Source organism: Bubalus kerabau, chromosome 6 (genome assembly GCF_029407905.1).
Source record: "Bubalus kerabau isolate K-KA32 ecotype Philippines breed swamp buffalo chromosome 6, PCC_UOA_SB_1v2, whole genome shotgun sequence".
NCBI classification, from domain to species: Eukaryota; Metazoa; Chordata; class Mammalia; order Artiodactyla; family Bovidae; genus Bubalus; species Bubalus kerabau.
The window spans coordinates 9,348,916-9,373,574 of NC_073629.1; the positions used below are offsets into that span (position 1 = coordinate 9,348,916).

At 40.7% G+C, this 24,659-nt stretch overlaps 1 protein-coding gene across 1 annotated transcript in view; it reads left to right on the plus strand.

Annotated features, from left to right (window-relative positions):
- The first annotated feature begins 636 nt into the window (after positions 1-636).
- The window catches only part of CD244 (CD244 molecule), a 36,920-nt gene continuing 12,897 nt past the window's right edge, over positions 637-24,659 (plus strand). Inside the window, exon 1 of the mRNA XM_055586720.1 lies at positions 637-888. Within this exon, the coding sequence (XP_055442695.1) occupies positions 828-888 (61 nt within the window). The 5' untranslated portion in view covers positions 637-827. The remainder of the gene's footprint in view (positions 889-24,659) is intronic.

Consider the following 24,659-nt stretch of genomic DNA (forward strand, 5'->3'; position numbering starts at 1 on the left):
TCAAATGCCGTCTGGCCTTTCTGGAGGGTGGGATCAAAGTGTGTGTTGGGGGGCAGCAAAAATGGGTCTACATGCTGTCTGGGTGAGAGAAGCTGAGAAGAAAGAACTATTATGGGAAAGTAGAAAAAGAGTAAGGGAAGGAATTTAAAAGTACAGATCAGAAACTAGGCAAAAGAATATTATTATGGAAACATTTTAATTTGGATGTGTTTAAGGTTAAAACTTTGGTATCAACCTTCAGAAAATCCCCAGGCCTGTTAAATTTTTCTAGTGCCTTTACTTGTCTCCTTCAGCATTTCACCTATTTGTCTAGTGATTCACTTTTCAATCTACATCCTTCCCAAACCCTCTCTCCTTCACCTTCACAATGTCTGTTGGGATTGGACAGGCTTACATAATGGCTGTTTGGTCCCCATATAGTTTTCTCTATATTGCCAGTAGGGTGCAGAAAATTGAAAACTTTCTTGGGCATCTGTCCTTTAAACAAAGCAGCTGGGCTGAGGCAGAGCTCAGGACAAGATTTATAAGTTGGTTTTGTGAGTCACTGTATTCTGAGCATCCGCCCACTTGAGGCGAACTTCGCAAGTTTAGCTTGTGGGAACTATCAGACCAGGTCCAGGGACTGGGGCTTCCTCAACAACCCTGCTAGCGTTCAGCTGATGAGAACATCCTCAAGCTGAGGAAACTGTGGCTGAAGCCCAACAGAGTTCTGCTCCCTGTCACCCTTCTGCTGATGGGTGGCTGCTGAGTTTGTGCAAGGCAGAGTATCTGGTGGGAGAGGAGCTGGCTTGATCCCTCTGTCAGCATCTTACATCTGTTCTGTGGGCATGCTGGGGCAAGTGCTCGCCCTTACACTCCTCCTGCTCATCAAGGGACATCAGGGCCAAGGTAAGGAGGCCCAGCCTGGTAGGGGTGGGCTGGCATGGACCAGGCGCTGTGGCCTTCAGGGAAATCAGGATGTGAGCCTCTGGATTGTGCTGCTTACATGGTCACCTGGACCTGTGACTCGGAGCAGCTCCCTGCAGCTCTGGGCAGGCTGGGTCAGACAGCAAAGGCTGGCAGTGGGTTGGGAGGTCCTTGAGAAGTGTGCATCTGGCCATGCCATCAGCAATCCAGGCCACCTCGGCAAGGTGAGTCCTTCCCACCGGCTTCAGTTTTCCTTTCTGTCTAGGGGGGAGAAAGTGTCCTCCCTGCTGGCTGTAAGAATGAAATATCCTCTCGTTTGGTGCAGTTGCCAAAAGAGAGAAGAAGCGGCTATGAACTTGGGTTTCTCAAAGGAAGTCGGGTGGTTCTGGAGCTCAGAGACTGACAGATTATTCGCTGAGGCAGGAAAGTTGAGCCCTGGCAAGCAATAGGCGGTGTGGAGTTGGGGGAGGGGGATAGGAGGCTTGAGATGAAGGCCCGAACAGAGGCTTTACTTGCAAGGGCTGGTCCCTCCATCAACTTTGTCAGCAGCCCAGAGGCCAAGGGAGCCTGAGAATTATTAGGGAAATGTTGGCTGGGGGCTTCCCTAGTGGCTCAGTTGGTAAAGAATCTGCCCACAGTGAGGGAGACTGGGGTTTGATTTCTGGGTTGGGAAGATCCTCAAGAGAAGAGAATGGCTACCTACTCCAGTATTCTTACCTGCAGAGTTTTATGCACAGAGGAGCCTGGCAGGCAGAAGTCCATGGGATCACCAAGAGTTGAACACGACTGAGTGACCTACACTTTCACTTTGGCTGGGGGCAGGGGGCGGGGAAGGGAAAAGAAGGAGACATACTAGTAAGTTCTATAGCAAACTGAAAACTCTCAGCTGGGCCCTGAGCCAACAAATGAGGAGGCAGGGAATCTCAGTGAGGGGTGCTCCCCCTTTCTCTCCAACCTTGTCTAGGATGCTCTGAAACTTGGAGCCTGCATTTTAAATCAGTAACTCTTTGCGGGGCATGGTGAATGGAGGTGGAATGAGAGGAAGACACGCTTGGTTGCAAAGGGAGGAAACTGAGGTACAGGGAAGTGTTTGTTTAGGGCTTGTTACAAGCTGTCCCTGGGTACCCAGTTCAATCACTGAGCCCCTGGCACTCAGATATCCTTCAAGAAGATACATTCTAGGCTCCGGCATTTGTATGAGTACAGGTGGAGTAGGGCAGGGTGTGATGAGGAACAGGGAGCAGACAGAGAAGTCTGGAGCCTGGGGCACATGTGTGTGGGCTAGGGGGATCCAAAGATACAGGATCCCAGGTAAGAAAGCTAGATTAGAAACTTGAAAGCCAAGGTAGGGCCCACAGGGTTTGATGCCTGGCTTTGGGGGTGCAGGAACAGAAGGTCGAGGATGACTCTGAGATCATGAGCCTATGTGTTGCTCCCTCCATCCTTGTGGCACTGTCTCTGGGCATGGCCATGCCAAATCCATTGCAGGGGGAAGCCAGGTAGAGATTCTTTGAGCACTGGAAGGGATGGACTTCGGCCTTATGGAACTTTTCTCTCATCTTGCTATACACTGTGTCTGTGGGGCTGGCCTTGTGTAAGTTGACTGAAACTGCTATAGTTATTTGTTTCAATTTTTAAACTTCTTAGTTTAAAATAATTTTGACATTTCAGGGAAGTTGCAAGAATAGTACAAAGAATTCTTGTATTTCCTTCATCTAGATTCACCAGCTGTTAACATTTTATCACATTTGCTTTATTTCTCTTTCTCTCCAAATATATGCATGTGTGAATAGCTGTATAATAATAATTATTTTTGCGGAATATTCAAGGGTAAATTGCAGACATCACCCCTTTTTACTCTTAACTATTTTAGCACACATCTTCGAAAAACAAGAATGTCTCCATATCATGATATCAGCACAGTTATAAAATTTAGTAAATTTAACATCAATGCAATCAAATATATAATACATATTTAAATATTACCAAATGTTCCCCCAGTGCTGTGTGCATGCTTGCTAAGTCACTTAAGTTGTGTCCTACTCTGTGTGACATAGACCACTGGGCTCTTCTGTCCATGAGATTCTCCAGGCAAGAATACTGGAGTGGGTTGCCATGCCCTCCTTCAGGGGATCTTCCCAACCTAGGGATCGAACCCACATCTCCTAGTCTCCTGTATTGGCAGGCGGGTTCTTTACTATTAGAACCACCTGGGAAGCCCCAGGTGTGCTATATAACATCTTTTTTCCCATCCAGAATCCAACCAGGATCATGTATTGCATTCAGTTATTATGTCTGTTTTTTAAATTATTTATTTATTTGGCTGTATTGGGTCTTACTTGTGGTGCAAAGGATCTTCTTCACTTCATGCGGATCTTTCATTGCAGCGCATGAACTAAACTTTCTACTAGCAATTGTGTCTCTCAGGGCTCAGCACCTGAGACATGCAGGCTTAGTTGCTCCAAGGTATGTGGTATCTTAGCTCCTCAACCAAGGATCACACCTACGTCACCTGCATTGCAAGGCAGATTCTTAACCACTGGACCAGGGAAGTTCCAGTTGCTGTGTCTTTTTGGTCATCTTTACAGTCATTCCCTAAACTTTCTGCATATTTTATAACATCAACATTTTTGGAGTACAAGTCAGTTGTTTTCTAGAGAGTTCTACAATCTGAGTTTGTCTGATGTTTGGTCATAAGATTCAGGTCATGCCTTTTTGGCAGGAATACCACAAAAGTGATAGCATGTCTTTTTCAGTGCATCCAATCTGGAGACACAATGAGAGTGAAACCTTTTTTTCTAAAACTTAGTTTACTGAAGAATTCAGTATGCATCACATATGTGTAAGAAGTTCCTATTATGCTTTGCAAAAGTCTTCCAAAGCTCTCTCACTTCTCAGAGAGTAAAAGCCATACATTTCACAATGGTGCGTGGGATCCAGCCTCCCTGACCATTGCCTCTTCTTCACTGCCCCTCTCACTGCATTTCAGTCTTGCTGACCTGATGGCCCCCACACTTGTTTCACTGGGGCTTTGCACAGTTTTCTATGTGGAATGCTGCTTCCTCCTCATTTTCTGTGAGGTTTGATTCCTTATTCTGCTCAGGCACTACCTCTGCAATGATATCTTTTCCACTAAAAACAGCCCCTCCATCTTGCAACTCCTTGTCTCCCTCTTGGCTTATTTTTCTCTGTATGCTTGTCTCCATTTTACATACTACATGTTTATTTTTGTTGTATTTTCTGTCTCCCAGTTTCCACTTCACCTTATTAGAGTGTAAGATCCATGAAGGCAGGGCTTTTGTTTTGTTCAGTCCTGTATCTCCAGCATCTTGAGCCATATCTGGCACAAGTATATCCTCAATAAATATTTATTGAATGAGTGAATGCTTTAAATAATCCATAGAATAAAGTGAGTTTGTTGGCCTACCAGAGTTTCATTGGGAAAACTGTTTTAAATTTTATTTTATTTATTTATTTTTAAAATTTAATTAATTTTTCTTTAACTTTACAATATGGTATTGCTTGGTAAATTTTATTTATTTATTTTTATTTATTTATTTATTTTTTCTTAATTAAAACCAAATAGTTTATTTAGTATCCAAACTTTCATTATTCTCTCATAGTTTAAAAAATGTGTTATTTTATGATATTTTTTCTTTCTTTTTTTTAATTTTAAAGCATGTATCATCTCTGTGGCCTTGAGGAAGTTAACCAACCTCTTGTTTCTCAATTTTTCATTCAAAACATGAAATTAACATTGGTGCCTGCTTCCGAGGAGATGTGTGAGGATTAGATGAGAGACAGTATATAAAGTGCTTAGAGAAATGTTGAGTTATTACAAGAACTCCAAACTGCAAGTTCATGTTATTCAGCTCTTTGGAAGCAGGGCATGTATTTCACTTAGTTTCGTAGTCAGAGTGAAGAAGAGAGAGATTATTTGGTAATCCTTTGTTGAACTCTCATTAATGGAATAGAAAGTGAGTTAGAGCATGTTGAGATAAGATGATAAAGTTTTAAGTGTGACCCTTTTCTCAGGGTTTCTCGTTGTCATAACCAAGATCTTAGGGAGACTTCAACATTTTTTCTTTTACTATTGGTATATGAAAATATTTTTGACATAAAGATCTTTGAATTAGATGGATAGATTGATATTGCACAGTCTTAAAAGAACTTTTATGTTTTCTTAAAATAAGACAGTATCAAAGTTTTCAGAATGCATTAACTCTTTCTGTCATGAGTGGTTTTTCTGGAGTATATTATACAATTAACAGCATCTTAGAGCAGAACTTTTTTTCAAATTTGAAGTCAATTCTATCCAAGTCAGCTGCTACTGTCTTATACATGGCTTCTCAGGTTGCACCATCTTTGGTGTCATTTCAATAATCTTCAGAGCATCTTCATGAGTAGATTTAATCTCAATAGATAGTCAGTGGGGATTTTCTGTTGACTCAGGGGTTTTCTGGTGCTCTGTGACAATCTAGAGGGGTGGAATGGGGTAGGAGGTGGGAGGGAGGTTCCAAAGGGAGAGGACATATGCATACCTGTGGCTGATTCACATTAATGTATGGTAGAAACCAACACAATGTTGTAAATCAATTATTCTTCAATGAAAAAAAATAATTTTTTTTAAAAATGAAAAAAAGCGCAAGTATTTATTAAAGCTTATTTTGAGTTTTCACTGAAAAAACACACAGATGAGCAGTGCACAGGCATTTGTTATTCAAAAAATGACTAACACATTTATTTCTCATAGAGTCCTGTGTATGTAATTTCATATGCAGGTATGCTCTGTAAATTTGTGTTTTTATTCTCATAAAGTTTATGACAATTTATCGATTTTATATGCCTTCTAGATGGCTACCATGTTAAATATTTTTGGAAAATGTTTTAGCAGTTTGTGTCACTTGCTTCTCTTTTTGCTTTTATTTTTTCAATTGGAGGATAGTTTCTTTACAATGTGTTAGTTTCTGTTGTACAACAGCTTGAATCAGTTATAAGTATACATATATAGATGTCAACATTTTTAACTTAAGGCAACATGTATTCAAGACATTGAAGCACGTGATTATACTGTATTGTAAAATAGTCTGCTTTCACAATAGCATCTCCCTCTCTATTCCCATTCCTTCCCTGGATATGCTTTGAGCAGCTCTGCACCAGGTGCTGGGCTAGAAACTGAGGATTCAGATGTGAATAAGCACACAACTCGTTCGTTCACAGGGCCTACACCATTTACATCAATTAACATACGGTTACAGCTGTGGTTAGCGCACAACAAAGAGCCTAACACAGCAAGTGCTCAAAACATGTTAGTTGAGAAAATAAATGAATTATTTTCAGACATCTTAGAGGAAGATTGGGATGATTTTTTGGGTCAGTTGTGTTGGGGAGCAAGGAACTTCAAATCACTGCTCATAAGAGTGGACTTGAGCCCTAAAGTTCGCTTTGAACCCTAAATTCAGATTTTGGCTATGCATTCGGAGGAAACTCCAAAGGACACACCAGAGACTGTCAATGCCCAGGAGCTGCAAGGTTTGGGGTGAGATGTGCTGGACAAAAAAATAAATAAATAAGGGCAGGGACAGCATCTTACAGACAGCTCTGAAGGCTGCAGACTGTTCCTGAAGTTTGTGTTGAAACTTTCACTTCTCAGGTGGGAGTCACTGATTGCAAATGCTTTGGCTGGGATCCAGGTAAGTTCTAAGAAGACTGGATTCGTTTTTGTCCATCTTTTCCTCTTTGTACTTCCCCTTAAACAAAGCATGAACAATGAAGTTCCTGTGTATAGGCGAGAGATGAGGACTCAGGAAACTCAGGGCTGCAGCACTACCAGAGGGAACCAGTTCTGTAGAAATATCTCCAGAGGTAGCTGGACCATTGTCTTCATGAGATGTGTGCAGAGATGTGCACAAAACTATAAACATACATGGTAATGAGTTATTGTTAAGTGAATACACCCATGTATCTACCACATGCTCTCTCCCTTTGTTATCTCCTCTGTCTTCCACAAATATAACTACTCTTATGACTTCTAACATCATAGGTTAGTTTTGCCTGTATATAAATGGAATCATAATTATGTACTCTTGCATTTGGCTTCTTTTGCTCAACATCTGATGAGATTTATCTCTGTTTTCACTTGCAGCTGGTTGTTTTTATGGCTGTATTCTACTGTATGACTGTACAATACTTTATGCATGTATTCTACTATTGATGAACCTTTGGGTTGTTCCCAAAGTTTTTTCCCTATTATAATCACACTGCTATGAGCCATTTTTCTTTCTTCTTCCTTTGGCTGTGCTGTGTGGAACTCAGGATCTTAGTTCTTGACCAGGGATCAAACTTGTACCTTCTGCAGTGGAAGTACAAAATCTAAACCATTGGACAGCCAGGGAAGTCCCCTATGAGGCTTTTTTGTGCATACCTGTTGGGTGTATCTCTGGGGGTAGAATCCCTGTATGTATATATACATTTAGCAGATGCTGCCAAACTGAACCAAGTGGCTGAACCAAGTAGTGTGTGAGAGTTGCAAGTAGCTTCAGGGTCACCAGCTTTGTGTTCTCAGACCTGCAAATGGGAAATGAAAGCGCAGGGCTGTGACGCCTGAAAGGTGAAAGTCAAAGACAGGGGAACCACATATCTGTGGCTTCCCTAGTATTCTGCACGATATTCCTACAAAGAGTCATTTCTGGGAACTGAATTTAATTAATTATTTAATCAACTGAACATTTCATTAGACCCTTCCTATGTTCCAAGAACTATGTAAGATTTTGTAGAGGAAACAAAGATGAAACATTAAGAATCTTTCAGACAGAGGAAAATAGGCCTGTATAATATCAACTCTAAGGGAGGACAGAAAATGCTACGTGTCACTGACAGGCAGATTAATCTCAAGCACAAAGGGTGCAAAGAAGATGGAAATTCCTTCTAGGTAGGGACACTGGGGAAGTGGCCTTGAAGGATAAGCAAGAGTTCAGGATGAGACTTCTCTGGTGGTCCTGTGGTTAAGAGTTTGCCTTGCAATGCAAGAGACACAAGTTCAATTCCTGGTCCGGGAAGATCCCACATGACACAGAGCAACCAAGGTCCTGTGCCACAACTACTAAAGCCCGAGCACCTAGAGCCCATGATCTGCAATAGGAGAAGCCACTGCAATGAGAAGCCTGGATACCACAACTAGAGAGTGGCCCACAATCAACACAGCTAGAGAAAGCCTGAGCATAGGAACAAAGACCCAGCACAGCCCCAAATAAATAAATAAATAAGAAGACGAAGAAGAGTTCAGGAGAGAGGAGTAAGGTAGAAGGACAAGATAAGCAGAGGAAGAGCCAAAATAGAAGAAGGGAAAACACAGATTTGAATAAGGAAACATGAGAAGCAAACACACATTTATCTTGGAGAAAGACAGTATTACAAATGGGATGATTCAGTTAACTGACGCAAAGAGTGGGACCTAAGCTAGGTAAATTTGACATGGGGTGGGGGGGGGGATGGGGGTGGGTTGGGGAGGAGAAGTTGCTTTATCTTAGAGGAGCAGTCAGTAGGAAGCTCCCAAGGGTGGGGTTAGGCTGAGAAGAAGAGAGGTGATAAAGTGGGCTGTGGAACTGGAGGATATTGTATGTACTTTATAATTTTGCCTTGACTAGAGCCAGACCTGCCCCAGCACTTTGGGGAACTCACTGAGCTTTTTCCACTCAGTCCACATCAGGAGCCCCTTCTGTTGCCTCACCCCAAGCCTGGTGTCATAACCCAGAACTGAGAAAACCTCAACATCCTTTGCTGGCTAGGGAAGTTAGACTTTTCTGAAAGTTCTATGTTCTCTCTCCTGCCCCCTCTCCCGGGGCTCAGGCCACACCCTTCCTCCCACCTCCCCTTCCTCCCACCTCCCCTTCCTCAGATCAGCACGTCCACATCAGAGGAAGCTGGGCTGACGTGGACACTGCATGGTTCTGCAGGCAGCAGCTCTGTCCTCCCTTTGCAGAGTTGTTTTACCCCGTTCTTTCTTAACCACCGGAAAAGGGGCCTCTAAGTTGCTGAGTGCTAACAGCGGGGGCGGCAGCAACCCCGGGGGCCTCCTCTGGCCACCGGAACCTGCTGCGGCCTCTCCCCTGCCACTTGTCGCGGCCACCTCTACCTCTCACTAAGCATGTGAGAACTTCTGTTGTTACCTTTCCACACTGGCATTTATTGTCTCTCTCTTTGGCACGCATGGCCCTCAGGGACAGGGACCAGGTCTTTCTGCATCAGTTACACGCCCATTCACCTTTTTGCTGTATCACTCCCATGGCACCCTCACCCTATCTGCCTCCCTGTCCAGCCCTGCCTCACCCTGAAATATCTTCCTTTCCCCCACACTGGGCTGTTGAGGGCTGCAGAAGAATATTCAACAAGAAAGAGCAACTACAGACTGAGAGTCTTCGATTTCAGCTGGGTCCACAGGTGTCCTGGGAATCCTTGTTTCTGATCTACAGCTTTCCCCATTCTCCAAAGGGGTGATTCCAAACCTTCACTGTCTCTTCAAGATCCTATTCCATCATCACAGCCTCTATTGGCCTACACTCTCCTTCTCCAAGGAAATGGAGATCCCGGTTAGGGATTTTGCCAACCCCATCAACAATCCCTTAATGTCAGCTGACCTCACCTTATCTCCCTTAAGCAACCACACTCGCCTCTGCTCCGTGTTAGGGAGCTCTCCTCCTGTCCTTGGTCAGTCCTTGTGCTCTGGACATCATGGCTTCTTCTGGGAGGCCATCCAGGACATGCCCAGTCCATGATATCTCTGATCTTTCTTTAGCTGCTCCTTTTCTGTTGGTTCTCTGCTCTTAGTTCATTATCCTGCCATTTAAAAATCTATGTTGGAATACCACCCAGCTTTCCTCTGCTGTGTTTTTCTTTCCCAAGTGTCTCTTTTACTACTTATACAGAACACTTTCCTTCTGGTACCTCTGGTCACTGAATGTGTATGCGATTTTTTCCCCACACCAATGAATCTTCTGTGACACCAGCTGGGTGTCCTACAATTTGGCTCAGTTCTGACACTATCTGCCCAGAGACAGAGTTAGAGCTCACAGGTTAAGGGCTCTGTTCCCATAAGATTGCCTCCCCCTGATATTTGAGACACCAGTCTCAAGCCCACATTGTAGATCGGAGGTTCCAGTGACCTCGTCCTCCGGTTCAATTAATTTGCTAGAGCAGTTCATAGAACTCAAGGAAACACATTTCCAAGTTTATTAAATAATGTGAAAAAAGGTACAGATTAACAGCCAGATGAAGAGATACACAGGGAAAGGTCTGAAAGGGAGCTTCTGTTTCCTTGGAGTTGGGGTTCACCAAGCTGGAAGCTCCACTAAACTCATTCTATTGGGATTTTGTGAGGGCTTCTTCACTTAGATGTGATCAGTTATTAACTATTAGCTCCTATTAACTCTATTTTCATTCTCTGTCCCTCCTCTGAAAGATGGGGAATGTGGCTGAAAATTTCAAGTTTTTAATCATGGCTTGGCCTTTTTTTTTTTTGCCCAGCCCCTGCCACCTGAGTCCACCTTGAGTCACCTTTTAAAATTTTTTTAAAAATATTATTTAATTTACTTTTTGGCTGCACTGGGTCTTCATTGCTACCTGCAGGCTTTTCTCTAGTTGTGGAGAGTGGAGGCTGCTCTCTAGTTGCAGTGCGAGGCTTCTCATTGCAGTGCCTTCTCTTGTTGCAGAGCATGGGCTCTAGAGTCTGTGGGCCTCGGGAGTTGCTGTGCATGGTCTTAGTTGTCCTGCAGAATGTGAGATCTTACCCGAGTAGGGATTGATCTGTGTCCCCTGCATTGGCAGGTGGATTCTTAACCACTGGACCACCAGGGAAGTCCCCAGAGTCATTTTAATAAAATAAAGGATGGTCCTGGTGCTCTTCTTACTAAGGAATTTACAAAGGTTTTAGGAGCCCTGTGTCAGGGATGGGGATCAAAGACTAAATACTAAAGCAAAAGATGCCTTTATCACTGGGAAATTACAAGGATCAGAAACTCTGTGCCAGGAACGGGGGGTGGAGAGAGACTTTTACGTATATAAAAATGACATATATATGTGTACATAAATATACATAATGTACATATGTGTATATTTCCATTACCTCACAAAAACCAAACCAACAAAGCAAAATAACACCTGATGTTCTTCCTCTGGTAGTTTCTTTCCTAGCCCCTTTTTATTTGGAGACAGACCCTTTGTAAGTGTACAAACTGATACAATTCACATGAAAGTAAAAGAAAATAGAACAGTGTAATTTAAAAATGACCACAAAGGTAGCATAGCATCAGAAGTGTAGATCACACATTTGATTCCTTAGGTATTTAGTAGTCTGGTCTATAGCTTAATCACTCCTTGTGTACTTTCTATTCAATTTTGTCACAGTGAAGGAGAACTAGAATGAAGGCTCTATTTCCTTAATTTATTTTATTTTTTGACTTGCATACACTGTCAAATACATTTATTTTAAATTCATTTTATTTTTTCATTTTTGGCTGCACTGGGTCTTCTTTGCTGCTTGTGGGCTTTCTCTAGCTGTGCAGGGTGGGGGCTATTCTCTAGTTTCGGTATGTGGGCTTCCCACTGTGGTGGCTTCTCTTGTTGCAGAGCACAGGCGTCAGTCGTTGCAGAACACCGGCTCAGTAGCTGTGACTTGCTGGTTCTAGGGCGCATGGGCTTCAGGAGTTGTGGCACAGGGTCTCAGCTGTGGCTCACGGGCCCTAGAGCTTGCAAGCTTCAGTAGCTGTGGTGCATCAGCTTGGTTGCTCCTCATCATGCAGGATCTTCCAGGATCTGGGATCAGACCTGTGTCCCCTGCATTGGCAGGTGAACTCTTATCCCACTGTGCAACCAGGGAAGTCCTGAAGACTCTATGTTCTGATCTGGTGGTGGTTATACAGGAATTTATAATTATTCATTATATTATGTTTATATCTTAGGCACACTTTAATGTTTGTGCTACCTCTCAATTTTAAAAAAGGTAAAAGTAAAATAAAACCATCACAACCCTCTAAAATTAAACTCATGTTCTATCATTCCACTCTCCAAACCTGTTGGAGAGAGCTTTTGACCCATCCTTAGCAGACCTGTAAGTCAGAGACATGGGTGTCCACACACACGCGGCTGCTCTGTCTCTGATGTCCTATTCCATACACCTTTCGCTATCTCCCTGGCCGGTATGGGTGCCCCAAGCAACAGCTAGGTCACCTCCTCTGGGAAGCCATTCTTAATGCCCCAGGGAAAAATAATGCACGCTTTCCTTATTCTTGTGTCACACCTTGGGCATACCCTCATAGCACAGCTCACATCAAGTTTTTGGCTCTTTTCCTCTAGACTGTATGCATAGATAGTAAAACAGAGACTGTAACTTTTCTTTTATGTCTTTGCCCAGTGCCCTTAACAATCCTATTCTCTAAAATAGGAGTGATATTGCAAATATCTACTTGCAGATATAATATGAGCAACAGTAATCGTAACAGCTCTGAGCAACCTGGAGAGCTTTCTTTGGTGTATTGGCTGAACTTCTTCCCTGCCTTTGGGCCAGTAAGATACCTCCATGCATAGTAACTGTGGCTCTTCACAGCTTCCATATTATCCTTACATGCTTCTGTTTTGATCCTGTTCTCTTCTTACTATTTGGCTTTCATCCCTTATTTAAAATCATGCCCTGCCCTATAAATTTTGGTTTTGTATTAAGGACTTCTGGCACCCATGCTTGAGAGCCCTTAAACTTGTTTTCTCTTTTTTGGCTGCATTGGGTCTCAGTTGAGGTATGTGAGATCCTTCCTTGTGGCTCTTGGGCTTCTCTACTTGTGGCCCATGGGCTTAGTTGCCCCATGGCGTGTGCTATCTTAGTTCCCTGACCAGGGATCAAACCCACATTCCCTGCACTGAATGGCGAACTCTTAACCACTGGACCACCAGGAAAGTCCCAAACTTGGCTTTTATTATTGCTCTTGGAGTTACCACCATGGAATACTCAGGAGCCATCTGCAGCCTGAGTTCTTTACTGCCTTGCGTGTGTGCTCAGTTGCTACAGTCATGTCTGACTCTTTGTGACTCGCTGGGCTGGAGCCTGCCAGTTTCCTCTGTCCATGGGACTCTCCAGACAAGAATACTGGAGTGGGTTGCCATGCCCTCCTCCAGGGGATCTTCCCCACCCAGGGATCAAACCTGTGTCTCTTCTGTCTCCTGCGTTGGCAGATGGATTCTTTACCACTACACTAGTGCCAGCTGGGAAGCCCTTTACTGCCTTAGGTGGGGTGGAAATTTGGATACCCATTGCTTAGCCCAGTGCCTGGCCAATGAAACATGTCTCCATTGATGTGGTTCCCTCCCCACTGGGTCCTACCCCTTACCCTTCATTTTCCTGATACTGCTACTGTCAGTTAAGCAGTCTTGGGAGTTCCATATCTTCCTTTGTGTGTGTGTCCCTGTGTACTCAGTCATGTCTGATTCTTCGCAACCTCATGGACTGTGGCCTGCCAGGCTCCTCTGTCCATGGGATTTTTTTAGGCAAGAATACTGGAGTGGGTTGCCATTTCCTCCTCCAGAAGATCTTCCTGACCCAGGGATTGAACTCACATCTCCTGCATTGGCAGGAGGATTCTTTACCACTGAGCCACCCGGGAAGCCCTTCCTTTAGCACTTGCTTGTGATGTACTGGGGGCATTTCCATCTTTCCCTGTACCATTCTATTCACAATTCTCCCCAACTCTACTTGCCTGGGCTAATCTCTTGGATGTAATTTTTTAAAAAAATTGTCTCCTGTTTCCATAGTCTCTGAAGGTGATGTCCTGTTTCTGGAAAATTAAGACTTATGATATATATGTATTTCCATCTCTCTTAATTCTATCTCTAATATTCTGCCTAAGGGCTGCACCTTCTGCTTGATTCCCTGTCCCCAGAGGGCCCTTGAAGCTGCGGTTCCGCCTACTTGGAATGCTTTTTCTATAGTTCTCCTCCTGACTGAATTCTTCACATGTTTCATTTCTTAGCTCAAATGTCATTTTCTCTGGCCATGAATATACCAATCACTCTGTTACATTATCTTTTAAAACTACTTTCATGGCACTTATGCTTCTCTGAAAGGATCTTGTTTCATTTTTCTCTTATTTATGGTGTGTAACTGAAGTGTAAGCTTCACAAGTGCAGGGATCTTGTCTTTCTTGCTCACTTTTCTAGTTCAATGCCTCTGAACAGTGGGTCTCAATTTTGCCCCCCAAGGGACAACTGGAAATGTCTAAAACATTTTTTTTTGTTGTTGTCATGACTGGGGCAGGGGTGCTGGCATCTAGTGGGCAGAGGCCAGGGATGGTATTACATATCCTTATGATTCACAGGCCATCTCCCCTGTCCCCTGCAACAGGGAATTAACAGGCCCCAAAGATCAAGTGTTGAGATTAACATATCTTCCCTAGGACAATGTCTGACACATAGAGAATATTCAATAAATACTTGTTGAGTACAGGAGTGAATAGTCTTCTCATTGTCTCAAAGGAGCTCACTGATTCTTATAGATGTACCATGGGTTTAGGAAATCTTCATCAACCTGTAAATTTACCTAGCCTACTTTCTAGTCGGTTTTACCTTTGAAAGTTTCCGATCCACTGATTTCTGGTTGTCATTTGAGTTAAGTATCAGGAAGACTTTTCTAATAATTAGCTTGCTAGTAATTCCACTCTTGCTCTGGTAATGTTTCCACAAGTGGCAATATCCCACTTTGCTCTTATCAAAGTACATATTACTTAGTTAAATGACCAAATCAGCTCTCTAAAGGGTAGTAATTACTCCTTTTTCATATTTTATCAAAATATAAGATATAGTAATATACATAAAGTTTACATAAACAGCTAGAACTTAAAATTTATATTACAACATTATATTATTTTCTGCTGTGCAGCAAGGTGAATCAGCCATAAGGATATATTTATCCCCCACTTTTTAAAATTTCCTTCCCATTTGGTCACCACAGAGCACTGAGTAGCATTCGCTGTGCTATACAGTAGGCTCCCATTAGTTATCTGTTTTATACATAACATCAGCAGTGTCTGTATGTCAACCCTAATCTCCCAATTCATTCCTCTTTCCCTTTCCCTGCTTAGTGTCCGTACATTTGTTCTCTATGTCTGTGTCTCTTTCTGCTTTGCAAACAGGTTCCTCTGTGTAATTTTTCTAGATTTCACATATATGTGGAACGTGTTAGTATGTTTGTTAGTATATGATATTTGTTTTTTTCTTTCTGACTCACTTCACTCTGTATGACAGTCTCTAGGTCCATCCACATCTGTGCCATCTGTCCAAATGGCACAATTTCATGCCTTTGTATGGCTGAGTAATACGGCATTGTATATATATGCCTCATCCTCTTTATCCATTCCTCTATTGATGGACATTTAGTTTGCTTCCATATCCTGACTATTGGAAATAGTGCTTCAATAAACATTGGGTGCATGTATCTTTTGGAATTATGGTTTACTCAGGTATATGCACAGGAGTGGGATTGCTGGGTCACGTGGCAGCTCTATTAAGAACCTCCATACCATTCTTCATAGTGGCTATGCCAAATCACATTCCCACCAACAGTGTAAGAGGATTCCCTCTTCTCCACATCCTCTCCAGCATTTATTGTTTGTAGATATTTTGATGATGGCCATTCTGATCAGTGGGAGGTGGTAACTCATTATAGTTTTGATTTGTGTTTCTCTAATAATTAATGATGTTGAGCATCTTTTCATGTGTTTATTGTCCATCTGTATGTTTTCTTTGGAGAAATGTCTATTTAAATCTTCCACCCATTATTGATTGTTGATTGGATTTTTTTTAATATTAAACAATGTTTTTATGTTTTGGAGATTAATCCCTTGCTTCATTTGCAAATATTTTCTCCCATCCTGAGGATTTTCATTTGTCTTATTTATGGTTTCTTTTATTGTGCAAAAGCTTTTAAGTTTGGTTGGGTCTTATTTGTTTATTTTTATTTTATATATTCATTACTTTAGGTGGTGGGTGAAAAAAGATCTTGCTGTGATTTATGTCAGAGAGTGTTCTGCCTATATTATCCTCTGAGTTTTATAGTGTCTGGCCTTACATTTAGGTCTTTAATCCATTTTGAGTTTATTCTTATGTATGGTGTTAGGGAATATTCTAATTTCATTCTTGTAAATGTAGATGAAATTTCACATATATATGTACATGTAACCACCACCCATCTCAAGAAGTAAAACATTTCTTTATTAATAACCATGTTGATAAGATCCATCCACATTTTTGCTTGTAGTTTATTCTTTTTCATTGATGTTTAATTTTCCATTATATGAATATAGCATGATTTATTTACTCAGCTAATGATGACTGGTATTTGGGATTTTCCCCCTTCTTGAATTATTATGAATAAAGCCATTATGAGCTTTCTTGTATACATTTTCTTGAGTATTCACAAGAAATACTCTTGTGGGCCATAGGGCATATGTAACTTTAGTTTTCAAGCTGGTTTTAGAAAAGGCAGAGGAACCAGAGATCAAATTGCCAACATCTGCTGGATCATGGAAAAAGCAAGAGAGTTCCAGAAAAACATCTATTTCTGCTTTATTGACTATGCCAAAGCCTTTGACTGTGTGGATCACAATAAACTGTGGGAAATTCTGAAAGAGATGGGAATACCAGGCCACCTGACCTGCCTCTTGAGAAATTTGTATGCAGGTCAGGAAACAACAGTTAGAACTGGACATGGAACAACAGACTGGTTCCAAATAGGAAAAGGAGTTCATCAAGGCTATATATTGTCACCCTGTTTATTTAACTTCTATGCAGAGTACATCATGAGAAACGCTGGACTGGAAGAAACACAAGCTGGAATCAAGATTGCCGGGAGAAATATCAATAACCTCAGATATGCAGATGACACCACCCTTATGGCAGAAAGTGAAGTGGAACTCAAAAGCCTCTTGATGAAAGTGAAAGTGGAGAGTGAAAACGTTGGCTTAAAGCTCAACATTCAGAAAACTAAGATCATGGCATCCGGTCCCATCACTTCATGGGAAATAGATGGAGTAACAGTGGAAACAGTGTCAGACTTTATTTTTCTGGGCTCCAAAATCACTGCGGATGGTGACTGCAGCCATGAAATTAAAAGACGCTTACTCCTTGGAAGGAAAGTTATGACCAACCTAGATAGCATATTCAAAAGCAGAGACATTACTTTGCCAACAAAGGTTCATCTAGTCAAGGCTATGGTTTTTCCAGTGGTCATGTATGGATGTGAGAGTTGGACTGTGAAGAAGGCTGAGCGCCGAAGAATTGATGCTTTTGAACTGTGGTGTTGGAGAAGACTCTTGAGAGTCCCTTGGACTGCAAGGAGATCCAACCAGTCCATTCTGAAGGAGATCAGCCCTGGGATTTCTTTGGAAGGAATGATGCTAAAGCTGAAACTCCAGTACTTTGGCCACCTCATGCAAAGAGTTGACTCATTGGAAAAGACTCTGATGCTGGGAGGGATTGGGGGCAAGAGGAGAAGGGGACGACAGAGGATGAGATGGCTGGATGGCATCACTGACTCGATGGACGTGAGTCTGAGTGAACTCCGGGAGTTGGTGTTGGACAGGGAGGCCTGGTGTGCTGCGATTCATGGGGTCACAAAGAGTCGGACATGACTGAGTAACTGATCTGATCTGATCTGAACTTTAGTTTTAAAAGATATTGTCAGTTTTCCAAAGTGATTGTGCCAATTTGGGCTCTCCCTAGCAATGAATGAGAGCCTCAATTGCATCTCATCCCTGCTAACACTTGGAATTTTCAGTCTTTTAGCCATTTTGGTGCAGATATAGTATTCTCATTATTTTCTGATAACCAACAATGTTGGGGACCTTTTTGCTGCTTGTTTGCCAATTGGGTATCAGGTTTTTATCAAGTGCCTGCCTGCTGGTCTTCTGCCATTTTTTGTTGGGTTGTCAGTTATAAACAGGCATACCTTGTTTTATTGAACTTCATGTTATTGTAGGTTTATATCAACCCTGTGTCATAGAAGTCTGTTAGCTCTATTTTCCCAACAGCAGCATTTGCTCACTTTGTGTCTCCTTGTCACATTTGGGTTATTCCCTCAATATTTCATATGTTTTCATTATTATTATATTTGTAATGATGATCTGTGATCAGTGATCTTTGATGTCATTATTGCAATTGTTTTGGGTTGCCACAAACTGCACTCATAAGAGATGGTGAACACAATCAATTGTTAAAACGACAGCAAAGGATTCAGAATATTACATAAATTTAGTTGATAAATAAGCAGCAGGGTTTGAATGGATTGACTTCAATTTTGGAAGAAGTTCTACTGTGGTTAAAATGCTATCAAACAGCCTTGCCTGCTACAGAGAAATCATTTGTTAAAGGAAGAGTCAATCCAAGTGGCAGAGCCTGACTCCCATTCTCTAACCCACTAACCTGCATCTGAGTGGAGACTACTCTGATGTGCATGGTGGTGTGAGGGTGTGTTCTAACTTCATTGATTTGCATTCAACTGTCAAATTTCCCAGTACCACTTACAGAAGAAGCTGTCTTTTTCCCATTCTATATTCTTGCCTTCTTTGTTAAAGATTAATTGACTGAAGATATGTAGGTTTATTTCTGGGCTTTCTAGTCTGTTCCATTGATCCATATGTCTGTTTTTGTGCCAGTACCACACAGTTCTGATTACTGTAGCTTTGTAGTGTTTATCTGAAGCGTGGGAGGGTTATGCTTCTTGCTTTGTTCTTTTTCTTGAGTATTGCTTTGGCTATTCTGGGTCTTTTATGATTCCATAAAATAATTTTAAGATTATTTGTTCTAGTTTGGTGAAAAGTGTCATGAGTAATTTAGTAGAGATTGTATTAAATCTGTAGATTGCTTTGGGTAATATGAGCAGTTTAACAATAATTAATATTTTTAATTAATTAATCCAAGGGTATGAGATATCTTTCCATTTCTTTGAATCACCTTTAATTTCCTTTATTAATGTTTTATAGTTCTCAGCATATAAGTCTTTTACCTCTTTGGTCAGGTTTATTCCTAAGAATTTTTTTTGTGTGTGTGTGTGGGGGGGTGATTTTAAAAGGTATTGTTTTTTCTTTTTTACATTCCCTTTCTGATATTTCATTGTTAGTATAAAGAAATGTAACTGATTTCTCTGTATTAATCTTACATTCTGTTACCTTGCTGAATTCAGATGTTAGTTCTAATTGTTTTTGTGTGGAGTCTTTAGGGTTTTCTATATATAGTATTTTGTCATCTGCTAACAATTTTACATCTTTCTTTCCAATTTGGATACCTTTTATTTGTTTTTCTTGTTGGATTGCTGTGTCTAGGACTTCCAATACTATATTGAATAGAAGTGGGGAAAATCGGAATTCTTTCTTATTCCAAATTTTAGCGGAAAGACTTTCAGCTTTTCACCGTTGAGTATTTTGTTGACTATGGCTTTGTCATAAATGACTTTTATTATGTTGAGATATGTTCCCTCTATAACCAGTTTGGTAAGAGTTTTTTTTTTTTTTAATATCATGAGTGGATGTTGAATTTTGTCAAGTGCATTTCCTGTGTCTATTGAGATAATCATGTTTTATCTTTCCTTGTATGAATGTGGTGTATCACACTGATTGATTTATGTATGTTGAACCATCCTCATGACGCTGGAATGAAAGCAACTTGGTCATAGTGTATGATCCCTTTTTATGTAATGTTGGATTCAGTTTGCTAATATTTTATTAAGGATTTTTGCATCTATATTCATTAAAGATATTGGCCTGTAATTTTCTTTTGTTGTGTCTTTGTCTGGTTTTGGTATCACGATTATGGTGGCTTTGTAGAATAAATTTGGGACTGTTTCCTCCTCTTAAATTTTTTGGAATAGTTTGAGAAGGATAGGTAGAAGTTCTTTTTGGTATGTTTGGTAGAATTCCTTAGTAAAGCTGTCCAGTCCTGGATTTTGTTTGTGGGGAGTTTTGTTAAATTACAGATTCTATTTCACTTGTAGTGATCAGTGTGTTTAAATGGTCTGTTTCTTCTTGACTCAGTTTTAGCTGGCTATATGTTTCTAGAAACTTGTTAATTTCTTCCAGGTTGTCCAACTTGCTTGCATATAACTATTCACTGTGTTCTCAGTTTAAAAAAAATTTTTTTTTGTGGTTTCAGTGGTTAAAATATCTTCCCTTACATTTCTTATTTTGTTTATTTGGGTCCTCTCTCTTTTCTTCTTGGTGAGCCTGGCTAGAGGTTTGTTGATTTTGTTCACCTTTTCAAAAAATTAACTCTTGGACTTATTGATCTTTTCTTTTCTTTTTTTTAATTTAAATTTATTTATTTTAATTAGAGGCTAATTACTTTACAATATTGTATTGGTTTTGCCATACATCAACATGAATCCGCCACAGGTGTACATGTGTTCCCCATCCTGAACCCCCCTCCCACCTCTCTCCCCATACCATCCATCTGGGTCATCCCAGTGCACCAGCACCAAGCATCCTGTATCCTGCATCGAACCTGGACTGGTGACTCGTTTCTTATATGATATTATACATGTTTCAATGCCATTCTCCCAAATCATCCCCCCCCTCCCTCTCCCACAGAATCCAAAAGATTGTTCTATACATCTGTGTCTCTTTTGCTGTCTCCCATACAGGGTTATCGTTACCATCTTTCTAAATTCCATATATATGCGTTAGTATACTGTATTGGAGTTTTTCTTTCTGGCTTACTTCTCTCTGTATAATCAGCTCCAGTTTCATCCACCTCATTAGAACTGATTCAAATATATTCTTTTTAATGGCTGAGTAATACTCCATTGTGTATATGTACCACAGCTTTCTTATCCATTCATCTGCTGATGGACATCTAGGTTGCTTCCATGTCCTGGCTATTATAAACAGTGCTGCGATGAACATTGGGGTGCATGTGTCTCTTTCAGTTCTGGTTTCCTCAGTGTGTATGCCCAGCAGTGGGATTGCTGGGTCATATGGCAGTTCTATTTCCAGTTTTCTAAGGAATCTCCACACTGTTCTCCATAGTGGCTGTACTAGTTTGCATTCCCACCAACAGTGTAAGAGGGTTCCCTTTTCTCCACATCCTCTCCAGCATTTATTGCTTGTAGACTTTTGGATCACAGCCATTCTTACTGGCGTGAAATGATACCTCATTGTGGTATAGATTTGCATTTCTCTGATAATGAGTGATGTTGAGCATCTTTTCATGTGTTTGTTAGCTATCTGTATGTCTTCTCTGGAGAAATGTCTGTTTAGTTCTTTGGCCCATTTTTTGATTGGGTCATTTATTTTTCTGGAATTGAGCTGCAGGAGTTGCTTGTATATTTTTGAGATTAGTTGTTTGTCAGTTGCTTCATTTGCTATCATTTTCTCCCATTCTGAAGGCTGTCTTTTCACCTTGCTTATGGTTTCTTTTGTTGTGCAGAAGCTTTTAATTTTAATTAGATTCCATTTGTCTATTTTTGCTTTTATTTCCAATATTCTGGGATGGGGGTCATAGAGGATCCTGCTGTGATTTATGTCAGACTGTTTTGCCTATGTTCTCCTCTAAGAGTTTTATAGTTTCTGGTCTTATGTTTAGATCTTTAATCCCTTTTGAGTTTATTTTTGTGTATGGTGTTAGAAAGTGTTCTAGTTTCATTCTTTTACAAGTGGTTGACCAGTTTTCCCAGCACCACTTGTTAAAGAGATTGTCTTTAATCCATTGTATATTCTTGCCTCCTTTGTCAAAGATAAGGTGTAAATAGGTGCGTGGGTTTATCTGTGGGCTTTCTATTTTGTTCCATTGATCTATATTTCTGTCTTTGTGCCAGTACCATACTGTCTTGATGACTGTGGCTTTGTAGTAGAGTCTGAAGTCATGCAGGTTGATGCCTCTAGTTCCATTCTTCTTTCTCAAGATTGTTTTGGCTATTCGAGGTTTTTTGTATTTCCATACAAATTGTGAAATTATTTGTTCTAGCTCTGTGAAAAATACCATTGGTAGCTTGATAGGGATTGCATTGAATCTATAGATTGCTTTGGGTAGTATACTCATTTTCACTATATTTATTCTTCTAATCCATGAACATGGTATATTTCTCCATCTATTTGTGTCCTCTTTGATTTCTTTCTGGAGAAGGCAATAGCACCCCACTCCAGTACTCTTGCCTGGAAAACCCCATGGATGAAGGAGCCTGGTAGGCTGCAGTCCATGGAATCGCTGAGGGTTGGACATGACTGAGCGACTTCACTTTCACTTTTCATTTTCATCATTGGAGAAGGAAATGGCAACCCACTCCAGTGTTCTTGCCTGGAGAATCCCAGGTATGGGGGAGCCTGGCGGGCTGCTGTCTATGGGGTCGCACAGAGTCGGACACTACTGAAGTGACTTAGCAGTTAGCAGTTGATTTCTTTCACCAGTGTTTTATAGTTTTCTATATATAGGTCTTTAGTTTCTTTAGGTATTTTATTCTTTTCATTGCAATGGTGAATGGAATTGTTTCCTTAATTTCTCTTTCTATTTTCTCATTATTAGTGTATAGGAATGCACGGGATTTCTGTGTGTTGATTTTATATCCTGCAACTTTACTATATTCATTGATTAGCTCTAGTAATTTTCTGGTGGAGTCTTTAGGGTTTTCTATGTAGAGGATCATGTCATCTGCAAACAGTGAGAGTTTTACTTCTTCTTTTCCAATGTGGATTCCTTTTATTTCTTTTTCTGCTCTGATTGCTGTGGCCAAAACTTCCAAAACTATGTTGAATAGTAGTGGTGAGAGTGGGCACCCTTGTCTTGTTCCTGACTTTAGGGGAAATGCTTTCCATTTTTCACCATTGAGGATAATGTTTGCTGAGGGTTTGTTATATATAGCTATTGATCTTTTCTATTGTTTTTTGACCTCTATTTTCTCTCTGATCTTCATTATTTTCTTCCATATGCTGACTTTGGGTTTTGTTTTTTCTTCTTTTTCTAATTCTTTTAGGCTATAGGTAGCTTTTTTGAGATTTTTCTTATTTTTTTCAGGTGGGCCTATATTGCTATGAACTTCCCTCTTAGAACTGCTTTTGCTGCATCTCATAAGGTTATGTTTTTTAACTCATAAGGTTATGATATCATTATCTTTGATAACTCAAAAGGTTATCTCATGAGGTTATAATCTTTGTTATAAAACATAGTCTAAGACTATGTTTTCATTTTAATTTATCTACAGGCTTTTTCTGATTTCTTTTTTGATTTCATTGTTGACCCATTGGCTTTTTAGGAGCATGTTGTTTAGTCTCCATATGTTTGTTCTTTTCTCATTTTTCTTTCTGTGAAAAAAGAAACAGTTTTCATACTGTTACAGTTTCAAGCGGTTTCATACTGTTGTAATCATAAAAGTTCTCAATTGAGTTAATTTTCAGTTATTTTATGTTTTATTTCTACAATTTTCATTTTTGCTGTTGTTCAATCACTCAGTCATGTCCAACTCTTTGTAACCCCACGGACTGCCGCAAGTCCAGGCTTCCCTGTCCTTCACCATCTCCCAAAGCTGCTCAGGCTCATGTCCATTGAGTCAGGGATGCCATCCAACCATCTCATCCTCTGACGTCCCCTTCTCCTCCTGCCTTCAATACTTCCAAGCATCAGGGTCTTTTCTAATGAGTTGGCTCATTTTCATTTGGCTCTCAGATCTTAGGGTTAGAACTAACAGAACCTAAAAATTTTCATTTTTTCAGGTAATTATTGCTGTACAATGAAGCACCTCCAATCTTAGTAGTTTAAAACAACCACCACTTATTTAGTCAATGATTCTGCTAGTTGGCAATTTGGGCAGAGGTCAACTGAGTTACTCTTTTCATTTCAGCTTGCACCATTTATGCAAATATGGTGAGCTGCCAGATTGGCTGGGGATGGCGGGTCTAAGACGGCCTTAGCTTGCCCCATGTGAGCTCTCATCACCCAGAAGGATCTCCGAGTCTTGTTTATATGTCAGCTAGACAGGTTTCAAGAGAACATGTAAAGGCACATTCCAAGAGGCGTGTGCAATGCCCCTGTAGATTTAGGCTTAGAACTAACAGAACCTTATTTTTGCTGCATTCTCTTCAAAAGGCCAGCCTGGTGACAGAGATGGGAAAGGGAACTATCTCTTGATGATGGAAGGAGCTACAAAGTCACACTGCAGAGAGCATGGCCACTTTTGCTTTCTATCACACTTGTTCTTTGCTATAATTCTCAAGCATATTTTATTTCCTTAAACATGTTAAACAAAATTACTTTAAAGCTTATTATTGATAATATTATTATTTAAATGTCCCTTGGGCCTAGTTCTCTTGGTATATGGACATGTTTCTTCTTCTTACGTCTGTTTATTCTTTATTTCATTTTGGACATTGTTGTATGAAAAATTTTAGAAATATGTAATATGCTGGCTTTTGTTATTTTCCTACATGAATAATTTATATTTGTCTCTAATAGGCAGCTAGATTAGAAATACTGGAGATTTTTTATAATGTTAATCCAATCCAGGGTTGAGATTATTCAAAATTGGGCTTTAATCTCTATGAGAGATGGCCTATTCCTTATTCACCCTTACTTTTACCGTGTACCTCTTTGTGGTACCAGCCCCAAATATGATGAATTTTAGGTGTATCCACTTCCTATCAAGATGTTCCTCCATGTTCTTTTAGATCCTCGAGTATACTGTAAACTCTGCTCAGCTTCTCAGCTTTTCAACTGCTTTTTATGGACTCAGAAGATGC